We start from the raw sequence: 20,981 nt of genomic DNA on the forward strand, positions 1-20,981 counted from the left end.
CACCCCAATAAGTTTCTCAACTTGTTTATCAATTACTTAGTAAATTACCAAGTCAAGGTGATCTACCTCATATATACATACACACACTTATCATACATACACACACAAATAATTTATACACACACATATATATATGTATATATACATATATATGTATATATATATTAAATATATATATATACATACATTTATATATACAGTATATAATTTATATTTATTTATTTTGCCGTTTTTGTTGACATGTTGAAGGTGTTTTAATGAATATACATGCATGTTTAACATATAGATTCCTATCTTTCATGAAGACAAGAATATAAGTTGGTGTATTACCGGATTCTGATGACTTGATTGATTGGAATCAGACGTCCACGTTTTCAAATGGAGGACAAAAAAAGTTCCTCTTTTCTGTCTAATACCACATGAAAGTCGTCGGTTTTTGGCATCTTATTTGTCCAGCTTCCATATTCGTTTTTATACACTTTACCAGAAATACATTGGCGGCAAACTCCCTAGTCTGCTAGCTTGTTTGCTCTGGCTTTCGGAGACTCTTATTTTGTTAGCGCAGGCGCGATGGAGCGGCGCTTTTATTGTGAAGACAGGAACTGTGCGATCAGTCTTTAGGCTTTTGACGGGAAGTACGGTTGAAATAAAAAGTGTCTTTTTTTCCTTTACGCTTTTGATTGATTGATTGAAACTTGTATTAGTAGATTGCACAGTACAGTACATATTCCGTACAATTGACCACTAAATGGTAACACCCCAATAAGTTTTTTAACTTGTTTAAGTCGGGTCATGTGACCGCCTGGCTCTGTTTGATTGGTCCAACGTCACCAGTGACTGCATTTGATTGGTGAAACGCAGGCATGCGTAGATTCTACTTTGAAGCTCTGTCATTAACCAAAACAAACATTAATAGATCGATTTAAAAAAAGTAGCGAGTAGCGAGCTGAATGTACATTAATGGAACGGAGTAAAAGTAGCGTTTCTTATTTTTAAATATACTCAAGTAAAAGTAAAAGTATGTTGCATAAAAACTACTCGTAGAAGTACAATTTATCGCAAAAGTTACTCAAGTAAATGTAACGGAGTAAATGTAGCGCGTTACTACCCACCTCTGCTAATATGTAGCATCATTTGAAAATTCACCCGCTGGAGAATGAAGAGTGCTTACTCCGCATGTCAACATCTCCGTTCGGTGCCACACCAACAAAATGCCGAAGCAACCATTTTCACATAGACACCATATGAAAAAAATAGTCAACAACAGAAGGCGATAACGTCCGCAGGAACCTACCACATAGCGAAGAACATACACTATTTGATTTCATATTTTGCAGCTCATTTTTATTTGACAGTTATTGAAATATCTTGTGTGACATCATGCAAAAAAGTGCACTTTATTTTTTTTGTAGCGGCGTTAAAGTGCACTTTAATTTAGTGTTGTTTTGATGTGTCATCTTAGTGACATCATGCACAAAAGTGCCCTCGTAGCTTGTTTTAAAATGTCTCTGACAATCTTGCACTTTTTGATTTGAAATAACATGAATGTTTGTGCCACTGCTTAATAACTGTTTAATAAATACAGTTTTGGTCAATTGAATTAGTTAGTTCCCTCTCTGCCTGAAAGATTAAAAGTAGCATATATTAATGCAGTATGAACAAGAATGTTTTAATGTAGACACATAGAATCATACTACCATGATTATATGCATCAAGTGTTCATTCAAGGCTAAGGCAAAATATCGAGATATATATCGTGCATCGTCACATGGTCTAAAAATATCGAGATATTAAAAGGCCGTATCACCCAGCCCTAGTTGCATATGACGTCACGTCCGTTTTTTTTCTTCGCCGCTTAATTCACATGGTCAACTAGCTTGAGCGTAGCATCCAATAAAACAAGTGAGAGTGAGTGTAGTTTGAGCAGAAAATGCCGTATTGCTGTCGGCTACAAAAAGATAAGGTTGTGAATCCAGTTTTGGCGAAACAAAAAAAATAAGAAGTTGTTTTCCTCGTCTGTTACAATGTCTGCCATGATTAGAACCCACTCGCGTTTGTTTCAGGAAGTGGGAACATACATTTGTTGTCGCAAGTCAGAAGTGTGCTGCTATGAAAACGGAAATAAATGCGCTAAGTAAAGAAGTTACGGTAATGCATAAAATGACCAAAATTTGGTAAATATGGAACATATTACATATTATGAACGTGTCTGTTACTTCATTCTATATAGATATACTTGCAGTGTGTATATAAAACATTGATGTAAGGTTTTTAAGTTGTTTTAGACCAGGGGTAGGAAACCTATGGCTCTACAGCCAAATGTGGCTTTTTTGATGACTGCACCTGGCTCCCAGATAAATTATAGCTGACATTGATAAACAAGGTAAGTAATGAATAATTCTGCCGGTAATCACAGTGTCAAAAATAACGTTCAAAATATAAAAGATTCTCATGCATTTTAATCCATCCACCCGGTTTCTACTGCACCTTTTCAAGAAGTCGCATTAATGGTAAGAAGGATTTTATTTATTGTTGGTTAGCTTTAGAATAACAATGTTATTAAAAAAAATAAGAGACTTATTATTCTCAAAAAATTTTGGACTTACTTAAAAATGCATGCCTCATCATCATCATTTATTTTTACTCCTTTCATGAAAATGCATATATACAAGCCACGTACAATTGACACTTTCATTGTTTTTTTGTTTCTTATACATTTCCATGATCAGAAAGGAGCGGATGAAAGAATAATATTCTTATATTTATCTGCCCCTTTTTTAACACAATTTTTGATGACTTTATATCTGTTCCCTACAACAACACCTGAACTCCAACATACTTTTCAATTTTCCTTTAAGCATTTTCACAATGACACGTCCAATCTAAATCAAAATTCAGTTTGATATAATTCCAGTTTTGTCTTTTTATAACTCTTTTTTAAAAACAAAGATATTCTTACAGCTTTTTAAGTCTTTGTTTAGAGAATTCCATGCCTTCACACCAACAACAGACAAGCACATTTGTTTCAAATTTGTTCGCACTCTTGGATGTTTAAAGTCATAAGGCCTTCTGTGGTTCTCATCTTCAGATGTGAACACATAACTTTTGTATGTCCTTCGGAAGAATTGTATTTCTCGCTTTGAACATCATTAATAAGAGTATTCAATTCTACAATGTCTTTTAGTTTTAGTAATCCTAACCTAATGAAGAGTGGTTTTGTGTGGTCTCTATATCGTACTTTAAAAATCATACGAATTGCTCTTTTCTGTGAAATAAAGGCATTATGTTGCTATGATATGTATTTCCCAATATTTCTGCACAATAATTGAAATAAGATAGAATAATAGTTGTATTCAGTCTTAAAAAATATATAATATATGGCTCTCACGGAAATACTTTTTAAAATATTTGGCTTGTATGGCTCTCTCAGCTAAAAAGGTTCCCGACCCCTGTTTTAGAAGATACAACAGTGACTCCTGTTTGCTGCATTTTTGAAGCGTTTTTTTATTATTAGAATCTTAAAAAAAAGATGTGTTCTTGTCGTCCATAATGATTGGGAACGATAGGCAAAATAAAAAAATCCCCAAAAATGCAATTGTCCTTCAAACCAGAGTTCCAATTTGAAAATGAGCAAGGCATTAATGTTTTTTTTTTTCAACAAGATTAGGGTGAAACGTTACACACTTAACATATTTTCACCTGAGATGATGTTGCAGGGGGCTGCGCTGACCTGCTTCCGCCCGTTAAATCAAGAGTGAGACGTCACTGTCTATTGTCAACATATAATGGCAATAACATTTAAATGAATCTGTGACGTCATCACTATGTTAAAACATTGGTGCACACTAAGGTTGTACGGTATACCGGTACTGATAAAGTACCGTGATACTAATTGAAAGCGGTACTATACTACAGGTGACTGCAGAGCCGAGGCGCATAATGTTTAATGTGTCAAAACGCACACACAAAGTGCATACAAGCAATCACATCTTGGAGAGGAAGAATGGGAAAAAAAATAGAATTCTACTGGTTAAGAAAGAGTGTGTGAAGTGCAATATGAAGGTATTCGGTCTTCAAAACAAACGATAAAGGTGACACTTTAAACAAGGAGGTGCCGCACTGCAAGTGTTATTTTAAACCACGCCTTGCAACCTGGCAATTAGTATCAGTATTGGGGGGAATGTGAAAATAGTGTCAAAGCGCTATTCAGGTATAACCCATTTGCCATTTATTGCCACCTTTGCTTCAAATTTAGGTAAACATTTAAATAATGAACATTCAGATCTGCACAAGGAGTTGTAGTAATGTAGTTGTTACACCTGTCCTGCTGTTTGGCTCCCATGCAGACTGTGGTCGAGGAGCACAGGGCAGATGTTCTTTCCAGGGCGGATGTTCACTTTACCCACTCAGCTACGCTTTCCGGTCAGAATTCGAGGCCGCCTATTCGTGACAATTTGGTTGCTTTATTATTAGTTTTGCAGGACACAACCAGACCCGTTTATCACTCTCCTGAGCCATGCACGCGCTACCTATGTCTTTACTCGCCCACTTACTCATTGACGTCACTCAGCCAATACATTACCATTCTCGCAAACACACACACACACACACACACACACACACACACACACAACTCTTATAAGTTAATCAGCTCCCCTGTTGTGCACATTTAGATACATAACATGTAGATACGAAGACACGCACACAGCTGCTTGGCTTGATGCCAAATATTAGAGTTAAAACTGCCCAATTAGCGTCAACTAATGCACGTGAAATAACTATATTTTGCAACAAATTCCTACAATTGGTTTCATCTTTAACAAATGTGTGTTTTACCTTCTACATGACTTATCTTATTGAGTACGCTGCCTTATGCTCACCTGCTAAACACCTATCTGCTCGACGCTGAAGCATTTACTACACGCGCTCTGAATACGCACTGCTGATTACCATGAATTGATTAACGTGGACCCCGACTTAAACAAGTTGAAAAACTTATTCGGGTGTTACCATTTAGTGGTCAATTGTACGGAATATGTACTGAACTGTGCAATCTACTAATAAAAGTATCAATCAATCAATCAATCAGTGATTGGCTGTTACCGCTCTGAATACGCACTGCTGATTGGCTATTACCGCTATATAAGTAACCAATCAGATGGTTGTGTGGGTCGGACAATGCTGGGTGCTGAGACAGAGGCAGAAGAAGCAAAGCAGCTTGTTAAGACTTTAGCTTAGAAACTTGTTCGGTACACCCACGTACCGTTACACCCCTCTACCTATAACCCTTCGTTCACTGACCCGCCGTAGTACTTCTTCATGACGTGGAACGCTATAGATGAGAGGAATAATGTGGAAGAGACAAAAAGTGAGAAGAAATCAAGGAAGCCAAAACAGTTATGTTTAGAACTATGGGACCAAACAGGTACCACCGTACCCGTTTTTATTTGTGTTGGCCTGCCACAAATAAATGAATTCATGGGAAACATTTACTACCAATTTTTGTTCCACTTAAGCAATGTTTTTTTTTTGCTGTCACAAATGTTTTCGAATATTCAACTAATTTTAACTATGCATAACAAAAAATCAGGTTAGACTTACCGTTCAGATGAGTTTGCCGTGTAATTAATCATTAACTTGTGTCGTATTTTCCTTTTCTGTGAGCACATCTTCAGCAACGTTCTATGTTCTTGGTCTTTCTGGACTTAACTTGGTTCGGACTGGCCTGCCACCACCATTTTTCATATGAAAACAGCGAGGTGAGGTGTGGAGCGATAAAGATAGATTAACTGGTGTGGAGGTGAATTACAATTAAACTGTTTCGGATGGAAAACCAAAAATAAATAGGTGCTCAACAACAAAATAAGTTAAAAGTACCAATGATTGTCACACACAAGAAATTATTCTCTGCATTTGACCCATCACCCCCTGGGAGGTGAGGGGAGCAGTGGGCAGCAGCTGTGGCCGCTCCCGGCTATCATTTTTGGTGATTTAACCCCCAATTCCCACCCTTAATGCTGAGTGCCAAGCAGTAGAGATGCGCGGTTTGCGGTCACGTCCGCGGATAAACCGCGGGTCGGGCGGGTGACATGACGAAAAAATAGATTTTAAATAGATTCGGGCGGGTGGCGGTTGAACCAATTCGGAAATATATATTGTAATAATCCCAGGAATGTAGGCTCATAAAACGTCTTTGTTTGTCTTGTTTTTATTGCACAAGATGTAATACAACCACACAACAGCTCTCATGTCTCTAACGCTTTTCCCGGGACAACTCGAACTCTCACTTCCTGTCGATAACGTCACTTCCCCATCTCTCCCGGAAGTCCCACCCCCCAGCCAAAGTCATTGGCTAACACCCCGTAGCCTGCCGCTACATTATACATAGTTAAATGTTATGTTGAAGAGGTTCATTTAGCCTACTGACGTGTATTTATAAATGGTTGATTTATACAGGCTAGTAGGTAAAGTGTTGTACCTGACAACTCTTGATGGTACAATCCATATAACACTAGCCTATAGAAATCAACCATTTATAAATAGTTAAATGTTGTTACCCACATACGAAAAACGAGCAGCACTCTTTGAAACAGTATGTGGGCATACTTTTATTTTGAAGTGTCTCGTTTGGTCTGTCGACGGATGCAAGGAAGCTACTTCCGGGTATGGCCAACGAGGTATTTGTCATTTGTTGGTATTTTACTTGGTAAAATGTTTGATCCACATGCTGTGCATGTTGTTATTTTTACGTTGGTAACGTGCTTTATTTATTACAGTTTTCACGGTGAATTTGAAGGGAAAGTAAGCCTTCAAATAAATCAGTTCAAGAAAGCCATTGTGTCTGTGCTATTTGGAGGGAGTTACACTTTCTAACCTCACTAATGCCTTGCATCGTCTATGTTAGGTATATAACAACGGGCGGCTGGGTGTGGCTTTGATGAAATGTTGGTTCGGGTGGATGACGACTTTAGTGATGCGGTTGCGGGTGATATAATTGCCTATCCGCGCATCTCTACCAAGCAGGAAGGTAATGGGTCCCATTTTTATAGTCTTTGGTATGACTCGGCCAGAATTTGAACTCACAACCTACCGATCTCAGGGCGTACACTCTTAACCACAAGGCCACTGAGTAGGTTGACATGTCAACTGATAAAAACTGCTGTTGAATATTATGCCAATAATATTTTGTTGAATATTAAGTTATGTTGACTAATCACGGCAGCACAGTATGCGCATTTTTTAAAAGGTTTGTTGTTCTTTGTGCTTGCAGCCAAAAGAAAGCTGCTGCAGAGAGCCAGGCCAGCCGATTGCGCCGAGTTGCAGAAAACAAGTGGAAACAAATCTGTCCAGGCGATGTGGGATGGGGAGGAAGGCGAGTTGACTTTCACTCTGTTGATTACTGTGAATTAATGCATGCTACACTTTTATATCTGTAGGGACCTTTGCACTTCCTACTCTGTGGCAATGAATTATTCAAACACATTTCCAATATATTTACCTACAAGAATCTAAGGGTGTAATATATTGACTTTCAGGAGAATAAATTTACACTTCCCATAGGCTTTTGCAGTGGAACTTTTTAAAGTCAAACATCTGGATACAGGAAGCTGCCTTAAATTTCAGAACAGAGTTTCCCAAGGAAATAATGAAAATACAAATGACATTTCTTAACTGCACAAGTGTAAAATAGTTGATAACTATGAATAGTAAAACACCTTATTTTCTGTGTTGATTCAGTCTGGCAACACTTAAGACTTATCGACTCACTTTCCATTAGGCCCGGGCAATAAATCAGTTTGATTGATAAACTCAAGTTTTTTTGTTGTGTACGATTTAGGGGCTGGGCGGAGTTGATGTTTTCTTTTACTCTTGTGCCGGCACATTCTTTGCCCACAGGAGCTTCTGTAGCTTAAATTTCCATTTCATTAGGGGGATTCACACGCATAGCAACAACAGGGATATTGCTAGCGAGAGCGAGAAGTTTGTTCCAAAGAAAATAATAGTTTTGGCAGTTGTTTGGATTTGCGAACATAGACGAAGACCAAGTGACTGCATGCTGCAAAGTTTGTTTAAAAAAGTTTGCACAACAAACTTATCGGATCATCTCAAACAAAGTTATCCAGTGGGGGGAAAATGCAACATTTGACGAGGCCAATATTAAAGCAACAACAAAGAAACTCCCAACTAAAAGCAGCTTACTCTGGTGGAATAATTTACTATCAGGGTACTATGTATGCTAAGGAAAGAGCATGATGCAGAGTAAAAACTAAAGCAGTCCCTCTGCATTAAGCTAAAGTTGTGTTGCCCAATGCCCATCCATTTATTTATATTATTTCATTTAGTTTTCTTATTTTTTTGCATACAATGTCCAATGCTATATTGTTGTTTACAGAAGTATATTTGCTGGCCATATCGCCCAGGCCTTAGTTTCACTGTATGTTCTTTTTTTCAAGTTGGTCCTTATTTGGAAATAAATATATCCCCAAAAAATCTTGCACAGGGTTAATCCTTTTCACTGTGAACCGTTTTTAAAAAAACAAAACTTGAATTGGTTGAAATTAGTTTTGTAGGCCCTAAACTGCATCCGTTTTAACCCTCTGGGGACATTTGGTTATAATTATCTTCAAAGCCCAACAGGACAAACGTCCAATATTTTAAAGCACCTAAAAACATATCGATTTCTTTGTATTTTTTGGGGCAAATTTCTTAATAAATTCAGTCCCAAATATTAAATGTAATATTTTTAAATGTTTTTTTTTTTTTTTACCCTTTTTAAAGGACTTTTGATCAGATAAAGTCACAGGTTAACATTAGTTTGTTATGCAAATGTATACTAATTGAAAATTGTGACATTCTTTGATAAAAATGCCCTAAAAAATTAAAATTAAAAACATTACTTGGTACGTCCTGTTTGGGAGTTATTTGTCTACAACAGGGGTAGGGAACCTGTGGCTTTTTTGATGACTGCACCTGGCTCTCAGATAAATCTTAGCTGACATTGCTTAACACGATAAGTAATGAATAATTCCGCTGGTAATCACAGTTTTAAAAACAACATTCAAAATATAAAACATTCTCATGCATTTTCATCTATCCATCCGGTTTCTACCGCACCTGTTCAAGAAGTGGTATTAATGGTAAGAATTATTTTATTTATTTTTAGTTAGCCTCAGAATAACAATGTTATTAAAAAGAATAAGAGACTTATTATACTCTAAAAATGTTGGTCTTTCTTAAAAATGCACGCATATAGTTGTATTCAGTGTTAAAAAAATAATAATTGATATGGCTCTCACGGAAATACTTTTAAAAATATTTGACTTGTACGGCTCTTTCAGCCAAAAAGGTTCCCGACCCCTGGTCTATAACCTAACGCCAATGTATTGTATAATTGGACTTAGACATTTTTAACATGAGAAAAGTTCTCTTAGGAAAAAGCATGTATAATGGAGTAACACAACAACTATTATAGCCAAAATACAGCAAATATTTACTGAAAGGACAAAACAGTCAGCATTTGTCCCTGAGGGTTAAGAATCCACTGTACATTCCTAACTGTACAATACAATAATAATTGGCAGATTCATAAAAGTATATTTAGAATTGGCTCACCTTGTTCTTTTCTAATACATTCTTTGCAGGTCTGAAGGAGGCCAGTCAGAGGTCATTTCCACTAAAGCCCTCACAGGAGCTCCAGAAAGACCACTCCATGGAAATCAGTGACCACAGAGATGTGCAGGACATGTCAGCAGTCATGATGGATGGGGGAAACGAGGAGGAGGAGGAAGAAGAAGAGGCGGAAGATGCTCATGATTTGACTCCAACTAAAGCACAGCAGCCCAACCCATCTGTCAGTGGATTCAAAACAAGCCAGTCACAGTCTTCCCCGCCTCTGCGGCAAGAACCCGAGATCAACCCCGATCTTGACATTGATCCAGATCCCGACGGCGACCTCGAAGGGGACCCTTACGGGGACTCTTTCCCGTGTCAGCACTGTGAACGCTATTTCTCCACAAGGCAAGGTCTGGAGCGCCACATACACATCCATGCCGTCAACAACCAGCAAGCACAAATTTTCAAGTGCCAATACTGTAGTAAGGCGTTTGGCTCACAGGTGGGCCGACGGCGCCATGAAAGAAGGCATGAGGGCGGTCTCAAGACAAAACCCGGCTGTTTAGCCGGTACAGCGAATTTGCTCAGCCCTTTGGTGCAGACAGATGTTTCGAGCTCCGACTGCACCAGCCCGACAAGTCACTACGTAGCCTCGCAGCTCACTGGAGGAGCGCTGCTCAGCTCTGACATGTCAAAGAGGGAACCAGGCCCTCAAGTTGACCGTCCCTTCATTCTAGAGGAAAATGGTGAATCCAAAGAGCTCCACCCGTGCAAGTACTGTAACAAAGCGTTCGGCACGCACACAAACATGCGCCGCCACCAACGTAGGATACATGAACGACACTTGTTACCGAAGGGTGTTCGTCGAAAAGGTATGTTGCTGCAGGAGGCTTCAACCCAGCCGCAACCAGAAGACTCTTCGAATACCAGCCCAGCGCTCGTATACTTGCCCAGCGCCGACACCGAAGACGAAACAGACCGTGACGATTACGCCGTAGACATATCTAAAAACATCTCTGAAAATTTGAGTTTCTACATCGACGGCAAGATTGTTTCAACCAGCGCAGTGAGCAGCTGTGAAGTCATTGAAGTGGACACCAGATCTGCCGCCCTGTTTGGTCTGGACACAGTCATCATCAGCCCCAGTCAGCTCAGTCAGGCCCTGAAGGTGGATGCTCGAGCCAACACCGCCAAGCAGGTGTCCAACTTCTGCTCACTATCATCTAAAAGAAGAACATCCACGCCTCCTCTTGTTCCCGGCCTCAAAGTAGATACAGAAACGCCATCTCTCACAGCCTCTTCATCATCAGTTACATCGTCCTCTCCCAACTTGCTCGTGGGCGGGCTTCTGCAGCAAGCAGCGGATTCGTCCGGTTTTCAACGGGAGAAAACAGTTTATCTGTCACCTAAGCTCAAGCAGCTCCTTCAAACGCAAGACGTTCAGAAGTCCACCATCACGTTAATAACCGAAAGCCACAGGCTGGCTTCGTCGCTGTCTGTCACGCCGCTCCAAGGTCCCTCTGGTCGGTTTAAACGGAGAACGTCCTCACCACCGTCATCCCCGCAGCTTAGTCCAGCGTTTAAAGCAGAGAACTGCAAGGCTGCGGCGCCAAGCTCGTACATCCTCAAGATGCCAAAGCTTGAAAGCGTTAGTGTCTGCCCTCATGGTAACCACCTGGACAAGGATGACGATGGAGATCTAAGCCCCTCTGGAAGTAACCCTCTAGGCCAAAGCTCTTCCAGCAGCGGAGGCAATGCTTGCAATCAACAACCTTTAGACCTGTCCAACACTGTCAGTCGAAAAAGTGGCACCTCTCTCAAGGCTCAAAGTGATGCAGCGCTTGATTTGAGCATCCATCGAAAGCAAAGCACTGCAGAGGGAAGTGTTGCACCACAGCAGCTTGTCAAAAAGAGAAAGCCAAACACTAGCATGCTTGAGAAGGTGTTGATGAACGAGTATGTTGGTTTGCCCCTGCCGGCGGAGGAGGCACCCTCGCTGAACACTAACCTTAGTCCTCAACCTCATTCTCCAAATGTTGCACCCGAGTCGGCCCACCCATCTCCTCCATCCCTAACACCAGTTACAATGAACCCCTCATCTCCCGGCACATCCAGCGTAACCTCAACGACACCGCCTCCCCCTGTATTACCCACCATCCCCTCGCCAGTTGCTATTTCTAACTCTCCCCTCTATCAGCCTTCAGACTCGTCGATGCAGCGGCCTCTTCCTGTTCTGTCACCCAAAATGTCACCAAGGACGCCTGAGCTGCCGTCAGAAGCAGAGGAGAGTTTATTCCCAGGTGAAAATAAAGATGAGGACAACGCTCTCTCTGTGACACTGGACTCCCCAAACACTTTGCGCAAAAATGCACTTGATGCCCGTGCTCCTCATGAGCCTTCATCAGTTGGTCTGTCCGCTACAGAAGACATTTCTCTACTGATTGGTGAAACCAACCCAGACCTCAACTCAGGAACTCAAAAGTCTTTGAGCTCTGACTTTGCTGCTCTCTCACCTCAGCCAGAGTCCTCATCTTCCCCACCTCCTGTGCTACCTGATCCAGCCCCTCCGCTGCCGCCACTAAGCCTTCCTTATGCTAAGATAAAACAGGAGCCTCAACATTGCACTGATGATGTGTCTGTCATGAATCACGTGCCTCGGGATGATGTTGACCCTCCCTCGCTCGATAAGACCTTTGATAAACTCACCAAGGCTGAACAAGTCGACTCTACTTACAGCAAGACTTTTATTTGTAATGTCTGCGAGGATCCCTTCAGTTCCATGAAGGAGCTCAGTGGGCACATCCGCCAGCATGCTTCTGATTGGCCCTTCAAGTGTGAGTTCTGCTTGCAGCTGTTCAGCGACGCCAACGCCCTACTTGCTCACCGGACAACGCTACACGGGGTGGGCACTATCTTTGTATGCTCGGCCTGTTCCAAGGAGTTTGCCTTTCTCTGCAATCTGCAGCAGCACCAAAAAGATCTGCATCCAAAAGAATCATGCACACATACCTCTATAGAGAGTGGCAAACTCAGACCACAGAACTATACCGACCCATCCAGAGCCAAAGAAGATATCCGCATCTCTACACCAGCACAAGAGACTTCAGAAGAACCTGCAGAAAAAAACAACTTGGTAAAAGATGAGCCTGATGTAATTGCAAACCATGCAGATGATAGACCAGAAGATCCCAATGAGGAGTTGTACACTACAATAAAGATCATGGCCTCTGAGGGCGGAAAGCCCAAAGGCCCTGATGTCCGCCTGGGTCTGAATCAACACTACCCTAGTTATAAACCGCCACCCTTTCCCTATCACAGTCGCTCCCACGCAAGCTCTGTGGCCTCGGCGACCAACTTCACCACACACAACATACCGCAAACCTTCACCACGGCCATCCGCTGCACAAAGTGCGGGAACAGTTTTGACAACATGCCTGAGCTGCATAAGCACATTTTGGCCTGTGCCAACCCCAGCGACAAGAAACGCTACACTCCCAAGAAGAACCCCATCCCTCTCAAGCTAATCGTTGAGTCTTCCAACGGAGTTACGTCACCATCAGCTACCGCTGCTGGCCATAGTGCTTTTCGGAGAATGGGCCAGCCAAAGAGACTTAATTTCAGTCAGGATTTGGGGAAAACAAAAATGAGTGCCCTCAGTAAAAAGAAAAACCAGCTGGTCCAGAAGGCCATTTCCCAGAAGAATAAAGCCGCCACCTCAGTTAAGAAGGCTGCCGTTAAAGTCGAGGAGGAACAGACTAACATCTGTCCTCACTGCAGCCGGGAGTTCACCTATCAGGCCAGTCTGACTAAGCACATGGATGTCAGCTGCCCCATGAGGCCTATTGTGAAAAAGGCCATGAAAAGACTTGCAGACAAAAAGAAAGAGGCTGGCTCAGACAAAAATAATAAGAAAAAAGATGGCGCTGGTTCACTGACAGAACCGGAGTTGAAAACCCTTGGAAAGACCAGAGCTCGTAGTTCCGGTATAGCGGAGCCGGAACCCCCGCAGATCGTCAAAGGGAAATCGACACTGAGCGCACAAAAGAGACCGGCCTCATTGACAGCTGCAACAGCTGTGACAGCCCCCGCCGGCAAAAAAACCAAGAAAAGCCAAACTCAGCCCTCACCCCCCGACGCGCCCAATGACACCGCACAAAGACCGGCCGCGAGGGTACAGCGCACGGGCAAAGAGACGTCACCCAAGAAATTAGCGGAAGCCAAGTCACCACAGCCGCAGCAGCCCAAGAAAGAAGAGCGCTTCTCCCTGCGAACCAGAGAGAGGGTCGGAGGTCCAGTCACCAGGAGCTCGCAAATGTCAGCGCCCCCTTCTGTGGTCAAAAACGAGGACACGTCCACGCCTGAGCTGAAAGACTCTCCGGTGGGTCACAGGACTTTGTAGTCTTGTTTCAGTGAAGTGTCAATTGGAATGGAGTTTAGTGAGCATGCACATGTAAACAACTAGATTTCTTAACATTACATTGATCCCATGGACATCTGCCCTCTGGGAAATTAAGGTATGAACTGCAGTATACAAGACAGTGGCAATAGCAGCACAGCAGACACTCTCATCAGGTAATTGATACAATAATAAAATAAGGTAATATGAATAAAGGAGGGAAACTATTAGTGTATGCGTTTGAGACCAATTACTGTAGTATTATCACACAAAATTAACTTAACTTGAGGAAACACTGCTCTTAATTTTTTCTTTTTTCTTTTTTTATTTATATGTATAAATATGCCAATCATCCACGATCTTTATGTGAGAAAATAATTCCCTGATAGGTTTTATGAGTGTGACGTCGAAACACAATGCATTGTGGCTCTGTCTGGCTTCTGAATAACTTATTTACATGGCTGAATGCAAGACTCTGTCTTAATATGTTCTTTTAAAACATGGCGCGAACCTCCGGCATCATTAACTGCCCCAATTGTTGTCGTGATCGCTTCAGCAAAATATAAAACGATTCGGTGAGATTTGTCTTATTTCCAGCGTAGAAGCAAAGCCTAGGATCTGGGGTTAGTGAGCAAATAAAGAGACAATGAATGGCCTGGATAGCAGCTGGGAGACCATAAAACAATTTTTAACGCCATCACCTAATGATACACGGTGTGTTCAAGGCATTTTCAGACTGGTAAGTTTGAAACAAAGCATGTTTTATTCTGTTTCGTATGTAGCATTTAGTCGGTTGTTAGTGATAGCGTTCCCTGAGCTAGCAGTGGGCTAAAAACAACATACAGTATTTTGGAAAATACAATGCTTCTAATCATAGATCAATAATGGAGAAAACCGGAAATATTTCCCACATTAATGCACAGTGCATTTCAGGCTTAACATATATTTAGTTCAAAACAAATCTGTCCAGGTGATACCACATGGTGGTGTAACAAGTCCTGTTGAATTACCTCTGAAATGACGACAGTAAGATGGAAAAGTCCGAGGTCTTGCACCCACCCAAACTTGATTTGTCCGTAAGCCGTTACTGACTTCACGTTTCGAAATTCTCAGCATGTATAAAACTAATTCTGACGAGATTGTTTGATTGATTGATTGATACTTTTATTAGTAGATTGCACAGTTCAGTACATATTCCGTACAATTGACCACTAAATGGTAACACCCAAATCATTTTTTCAACTTGTTTAAGTCGGGGTCCACGTTAATCAATTCATTGTACAGGACAAGTTCGGCATTTTGTTAAAATCTCTAGTCCTTTGGACTTGCTCATATGGACCAATTCCACCGATTGTATACATGTTTTTAAGATTTAAGCCTTTTGGACAGACCCTTGATTTTTTGGTTTCGTACAATTCATTTTAATCCAATGTGTTGCTTTTTCTCACAGTGCCGCTTGTACGAATACAGCCATGTAAACAGAAGCTTTGTCCAGCAACAGGGGCTACCCGGCCCCCACAATGCATTGCAAAATCACGTCCACTATCGAGCCTTATTCTCTGTGTCCCGGGCAGTGTAAAAATTATATTGGGGATATACATATTTTGTCTATAAAGTCCTCTAAAAAACATCCATAATTTACCAATAATGCTCCACATAGATCCATCCGTTTTCTACCGCTTATCCTTTTCAGGGTCGCAGGGGGTGCTGCAGCCTATCTCAGTTGCTTTCGGGTGTGACATTTTTACCATTACCATTTTAGTCACATTTGCGATTAAAAATAGGTCATAAGAGTTTGAAGTAAAAAAAAAAAAAAAGAAAAGTAGCAAAGATACAGATTTTTAACCCTTGTATCACATTTTTCTCCCAAAATAAATCGAGCCAAAGTTGATCTGGCAAAATAAATCCATCCAAAGTTAAATTAAGCCTGAGCAGAATTATCGCCTATCTGTTTAGCATGTTTGAAATAAACTTAAACCATAACCAAACGGACAAGTGATTGATGTGGAAGTGTCACTCTCTGCGCTACAGAGCTGTGTTTTTCCCCTTCCATGCACAGGAAAGCGGAGCTGTAGTCGCTCACATGCGTCTTAAACACGGAATAAACAAAGTCTTAGTTGGAGGAACTGATCAGCAAGAGACAATGTTTTTATTCACCACCTTAAAACTGAATGCGTTCCTGGCTAAAATCTTTGTATGTTAGTCCTATAAAAACAGCATTGTTTAAGATCCATTATTTTTTTCAATAGTAACATGTGCCAGAAGCACTCGGATTTCTGTCCACATGGTTATAGTATCAGTTAAGTGATTAATTTTTTTTAAAGTTGCAATGTGGTATATCATATATTTACAGTTTCACATTTCAACACGTCCAAATAGGAGTCGGAAGAAGCAGAGTTTATTTAATATTACCCCTTCTCCGTTTCGTAGCAATTGCTAACACATTATTTTCCACTACCTGTGCTACGATCTGTTGCGCAAATAAAAGTTCACAGGGATAGGTATATTTGGTCAAAGCCCCTCTTAAGAACTTTCTGTTTTTGTTAATTTTGGCGACCGAAGCAGTAGTGTTTAGCTAGAAAACCACATTTCCAATGAGGACTAGTGCATAATGCGGCAAAATGACAAAATGTCCACTGTAATATTGGCACATATTTCATCTCCCTTGGCTATGGTAATTATCATTGGATCATTAAATTATCTTGGATTGCGCTACAAACGTGACTCTACTATCGAGAATGTATCGGGACAAATGCAGCTCCAAAACAAACACCGGCGGGAGAGTTTTTTCGAAAGGAAGTAGTGTTTAAAATAAACTCATCCTCTGTGGATTCAGACTAAAAAAAATAAGGTTCTGGATCATCATTTGTCCCAAACTAGTCGTCGGTGGCGTCGCTCCCAAAGTCTGCCATGATTATTGGGAGCAAACTCAAATCTGCTGCTGTTGACTTGAAGTTGTGAAATCAATACGCTAAAGAAAAAAGTTGTAGTAATACTTGAAATGACCAAAGTACTTTGTAAATATTATAACGTTATGAACGTGGCAGTTACTACATGGTTGTATGATTGTCACTAAATGTATATGCAATGTTGGTTTTTGGATGTTTTTTTTAAGAGGGGTGAGTAGGTGAAACCCCATTACCTGCATTGTTAGTCGACTATTGCTAACAGTTTTTCCACTATCGACAACACAGGTGTCAAACTCAAAGCCCGCAAACGCCTGGAAATTACAGTATATGCGTCAATAAAGTACCTTATCTTTTCTTACTAAATGTATTCGTTCTGTTCCATTTTGACAGAAAAAAATGTGCTGCATTAAATTGCATACCTTATAAACTTTAGTTTGATCCAATATTGCAAATGTTATATTATCACAGTTTCGTAACTTTTTTTGTAAAAATAAAAATAAATACTTGTGTATCTGCATGACTTATAATTTCAAAGCAAGATATCCATCAAATTGTACACTGTAAATATGACAATAGATTTGATTGTTTACAGCATATTACAGTTAATTGAAAAAAACTCCACCACTGTTGACTGAGCTGCCCAATGTTTTTGTACCATGAAATTTACGTTTTTTACGGTGTGTTACTGTAGATGGAAAAACGGTACCAAATTTTTTTTATGGTAAACTAGCAGCACAGTTGACAGAAAAAAAAAACTGTGTCCCTTTTTTTCTATTTACCGTAACATGTTGCAAAAAACACCGTAAATTTTACAGCAAAATTCTGACAACTTAAGCTGCCAGGTTTATTCCGTAACTAAACAGTGCTACTGTTTTTCCATTTACAGTAATTTGCTGTAAAAAAAAACGCTGCAAATTTTATATTAAATGTCTTGACAGCTAAGCTCAGTTTTTTTCCTTTTGAAAAACAGTCGGTACTGTTTTTTTTATTTACCGTTGTATGTATATTGTATATTTTACAGTAAATTCTGTTGACTGAGTGGCCAGTTTTTTACTGTAAAATCTACATATACTTACAGGGTACATAAATATATACAATAATCATATATATATATGTATATATATATATATATATACACACACACACACTTATACAGTCACGATTATAAGTTTATATACACTTGTAAAGAACATAATGTCATGGCTGTCTTGAGTTTCTAATAATTTCTCCAACTCTTTTTTTTTTTTGTTATAGAGTGATTGGAGCACATACTTGTTGGTCACAAAAAACATTCATGAAGTTTGGTTCTTTTATGAATTTATTGATTGATTGATTGATTGTTACTTGTATTAGTAGATTGCACAGTTCAGTACATATTCCGTACAATTGACCACTAAATGGTAACACCCGAATAAGTTTCAACTTGTTTAAGTCGGGGTCCACGTTAATCAATTCATGAGTCTACTGAAAATGTGACCGAATCTGCTGGGTCAAAAGTATACATACAGGGATGTTAATATTTGCTTACATGTCCCCTGGTAAGTTTCACTGCAATAAGGCTCTTTTGGTAGCCATCCACAAGCTTCTGGTTGGATTTTTGACCATTTTTCTTGACAAATATGGTGCAGTTCAGCTAAGTTTTGTTGGTTTTCTGACATGGACTTGTTTCTTCAGCATTGTCCAGACGTTTAAATCAGGATTTTGGGAAGGCCATTCTAAAACCTTCATTCTAGCTTCATTTAGCCATTCTTTTACCATGTTTGATGTGTGTTTGGGGTCATAGTCCTGTTAGAACACCCAACTGCGCCCAAGACCCAAACTCCGGGAATTTAGGTGGTCCTGAAGAATTTGGAGGTTAACCACCTTTTTTCATTGTCCCATTTAAAGCACCAATTTCATTGACAGTAAAACAGGCTCAGAGCATAATACTCCCACCACCATGCTTGACGGTCGGTCTGGTGTTCCTGGGATTAAAGGCCTCACGTTTTTTCCTCCAAACATATTGCTGGATACTGTGGCCAAACAGCTCAATTTTTGTTTCATCTGACCACATAACTTAACTCCAGAAGGTCTTATCTTTGTCCATGTGATGTGATAACTGCATGTATACTTTTGACCCAGCAGATTGGGTCACATTTTCAGTAGACCCATAATAAATGAAGAACCAAAGTTCATGAATAGTTTTTGTGATAAAGTATGGCCTCCAATCACTCTATCACAGAAAAATAAGAGTCGTAGAAATTATTGGAAACTCAAGGCAGCCTTGACATTATGTTCCTTAAAAGTGTTTGTAAACGTTTGACAGAGACTGTATGTTTATATATATAATGTGTGTGTATATATGTATATATGTATTTATTTTAAAAGTTTGACACCTCGATCTAGAACCCACAGAAAAGGAAAAGACGTGTGTTCTTGTCTCACATAAGCATTCTGAATGATGCACTTTTCCTTTTAATGCAGAAAAAGTCCATTGTTTCCGTGCAACTCGTTTAAATACAAAAGTGTGAGCAATCGGCCAAAGTGGGGAGTTTTTTTTTTCCCATGAACCATTAATCTACATGACAGGAGTGTTCTGCTGTTCAGGACTGATTGATTGATTGAAACTTGTATTAGTAGATTGCACAGTACAGTACATATTCCCTACAATTGACCACTAAATGGCAAAACCCGAATAAGTTTTTCAACTTGTTTAAGTTGGACTCCTTCTAAAATCCAGCCTAATTGATTTGTTCTTTCAGTTTTGTTTGTCAAACGTCATCTTGTCTCCTTCCAGGAGGTGCAGATGAAGTAAGCCATGAAGACCTCGTCAGGTTCCTGGGAATACAGACTCTTGCTTGTTCCACACTAAAAAAAAAAAAAAAAAAAACTCTGCCTTGCTGGACTGAAGGAGGGGGAGCTCTTTCACTTTTTTTCCCCTTCCAATTGTCATATGAACTAAACTGAGCCTACATTTTATAGTTTTTTTTGTCAGCCTTGCAAAAAAAAAAAGTGTAAATGGCCGTGATTTTAATATATACATATATCTATCTATATCTATCTATACAATGCGTCATTACTTGACCCAAAACAGTAACATTAGGGCTCTGTCAAAGCTGATCTATTGCAAATGGCAATCATGCATCAGTTAGGGAAACTCCTTGTATTATTAATATTCCACTTCCTGCTCCGTTGGATTAATTGTTTTTTTTCGTTGTTGTTTTACTTTTTTTTGTTTTCTTCCAGAGTCTCGTAATGCATGTGTCGAAATATTAGAACTTAGTGTAGATTTTATGGCAAGTCCCTTCCAATGGCCGCCGTTTGTTTTGCAGAGTGTGTATGTTGGCTTGTGTAACCTATTGACTTTTCAATTGTGTTGGGAAATGAATGGTGGCAGTTGACTGCAACAAATGGTCCTCAGGAATTGTATGTGTGTGTACGAGTGTGTGTGTACGAGTGTGTGTGTTTGAATGGACACAACTATCCATCCAGTCCGGATTTCAACGACATCTCGTATTTTTACTTGTCTGTTTTTAATCTGACTTTAGCAAGCCAATTACGGTCCTTTTTTTTAAATGGACGGTGTTGTCCCCGCTCTGTCTTCTAATATACTATTACTTGTGGAAAGAACCATCACTCGCACGTCCCTGCAGCACTTTAAAAAAGAACTGCCAAAATGTGTAGCTGGATGGCGGAGATTGGGGCCTCAATAAAACGATAGAATGTATTCATTCGGTGTTTTTTATTATGAATTGGAAAAGTCGGTTAAAAATGCATGAGTTGAAACAACTTTGTGGACAGAAGTGTATCAGTATTTTGTAGGGGTGTATCCATCCATCCATCCATCTTCTTCCGCTTATCCGAGGTCGGGTCGCGGGGGCAACAGCCTAAGCAGGGAAACCCAGACTTCCCTCTCCCCAGCCACTTCGTCTAGCTCTTCCCGGGGGATCCCGAGGCGTTCCCAGGCCAGCCGGGAGACGTAGTCTTCCCAACGTGTCCTGGGTCTTCCCCGTGGCCTCCTAGGGGTGTAACGGCACACAAAAATTTCGGTTCGGTACGTACCTCGGTTCAGTTCGGTTCATTTT

The 20,981-nt window shown here is 40.2% G+C and overlaps 1 protein-coding gene across 1 annotated transcript in view; it reads left to right on the plus strand.

Annotated features, from left to right (window-relative positions):
• The window catches only part of prdm2b (PR domain containing 2, with ZNF domain b), a 42,117-nt gene extending 21,494 nt beyond the window's left edge, over positions 1-20,623 (plus strand). Inside the window, exons 2-3 of the mRNA XM_061888849.1 lie at positions 9,642-13,990; positions 19,694-20,623. Of these exons, the coding sequence (XP_061744833.1) occupies positions 9,710-13,990; positions 19,694-19,711 (4,299 nt within the window). The 5' untranslated portion in view covers positions 9,642-9,709 and the 3' untranslated portion in view covers positions 19,712-20,623. The remainder of the gene's footprint in view (positions 1-9,641; positions 13,991-19,693) is intronic.
• Positions 20,624-20,981: the final 358 nt, after the last annotated feature.

This window comes from Nerophis ophidion, linkage group LG02 (genome assembly GCF_033978795.1).
Source record: "Nerophis ophidion isolate RoL-2023_Sa linkage group LG02, RoL_Noph_v1.0, whole genome shotgun sequence".
In the NCBI taxonomy this organism is placed as follows: Eukaryota; Metazoa; Chordata; class Actinopteri; order Syngnathiformes; family Syngnathidae; genus Nerophis; species Nerophis ophidion.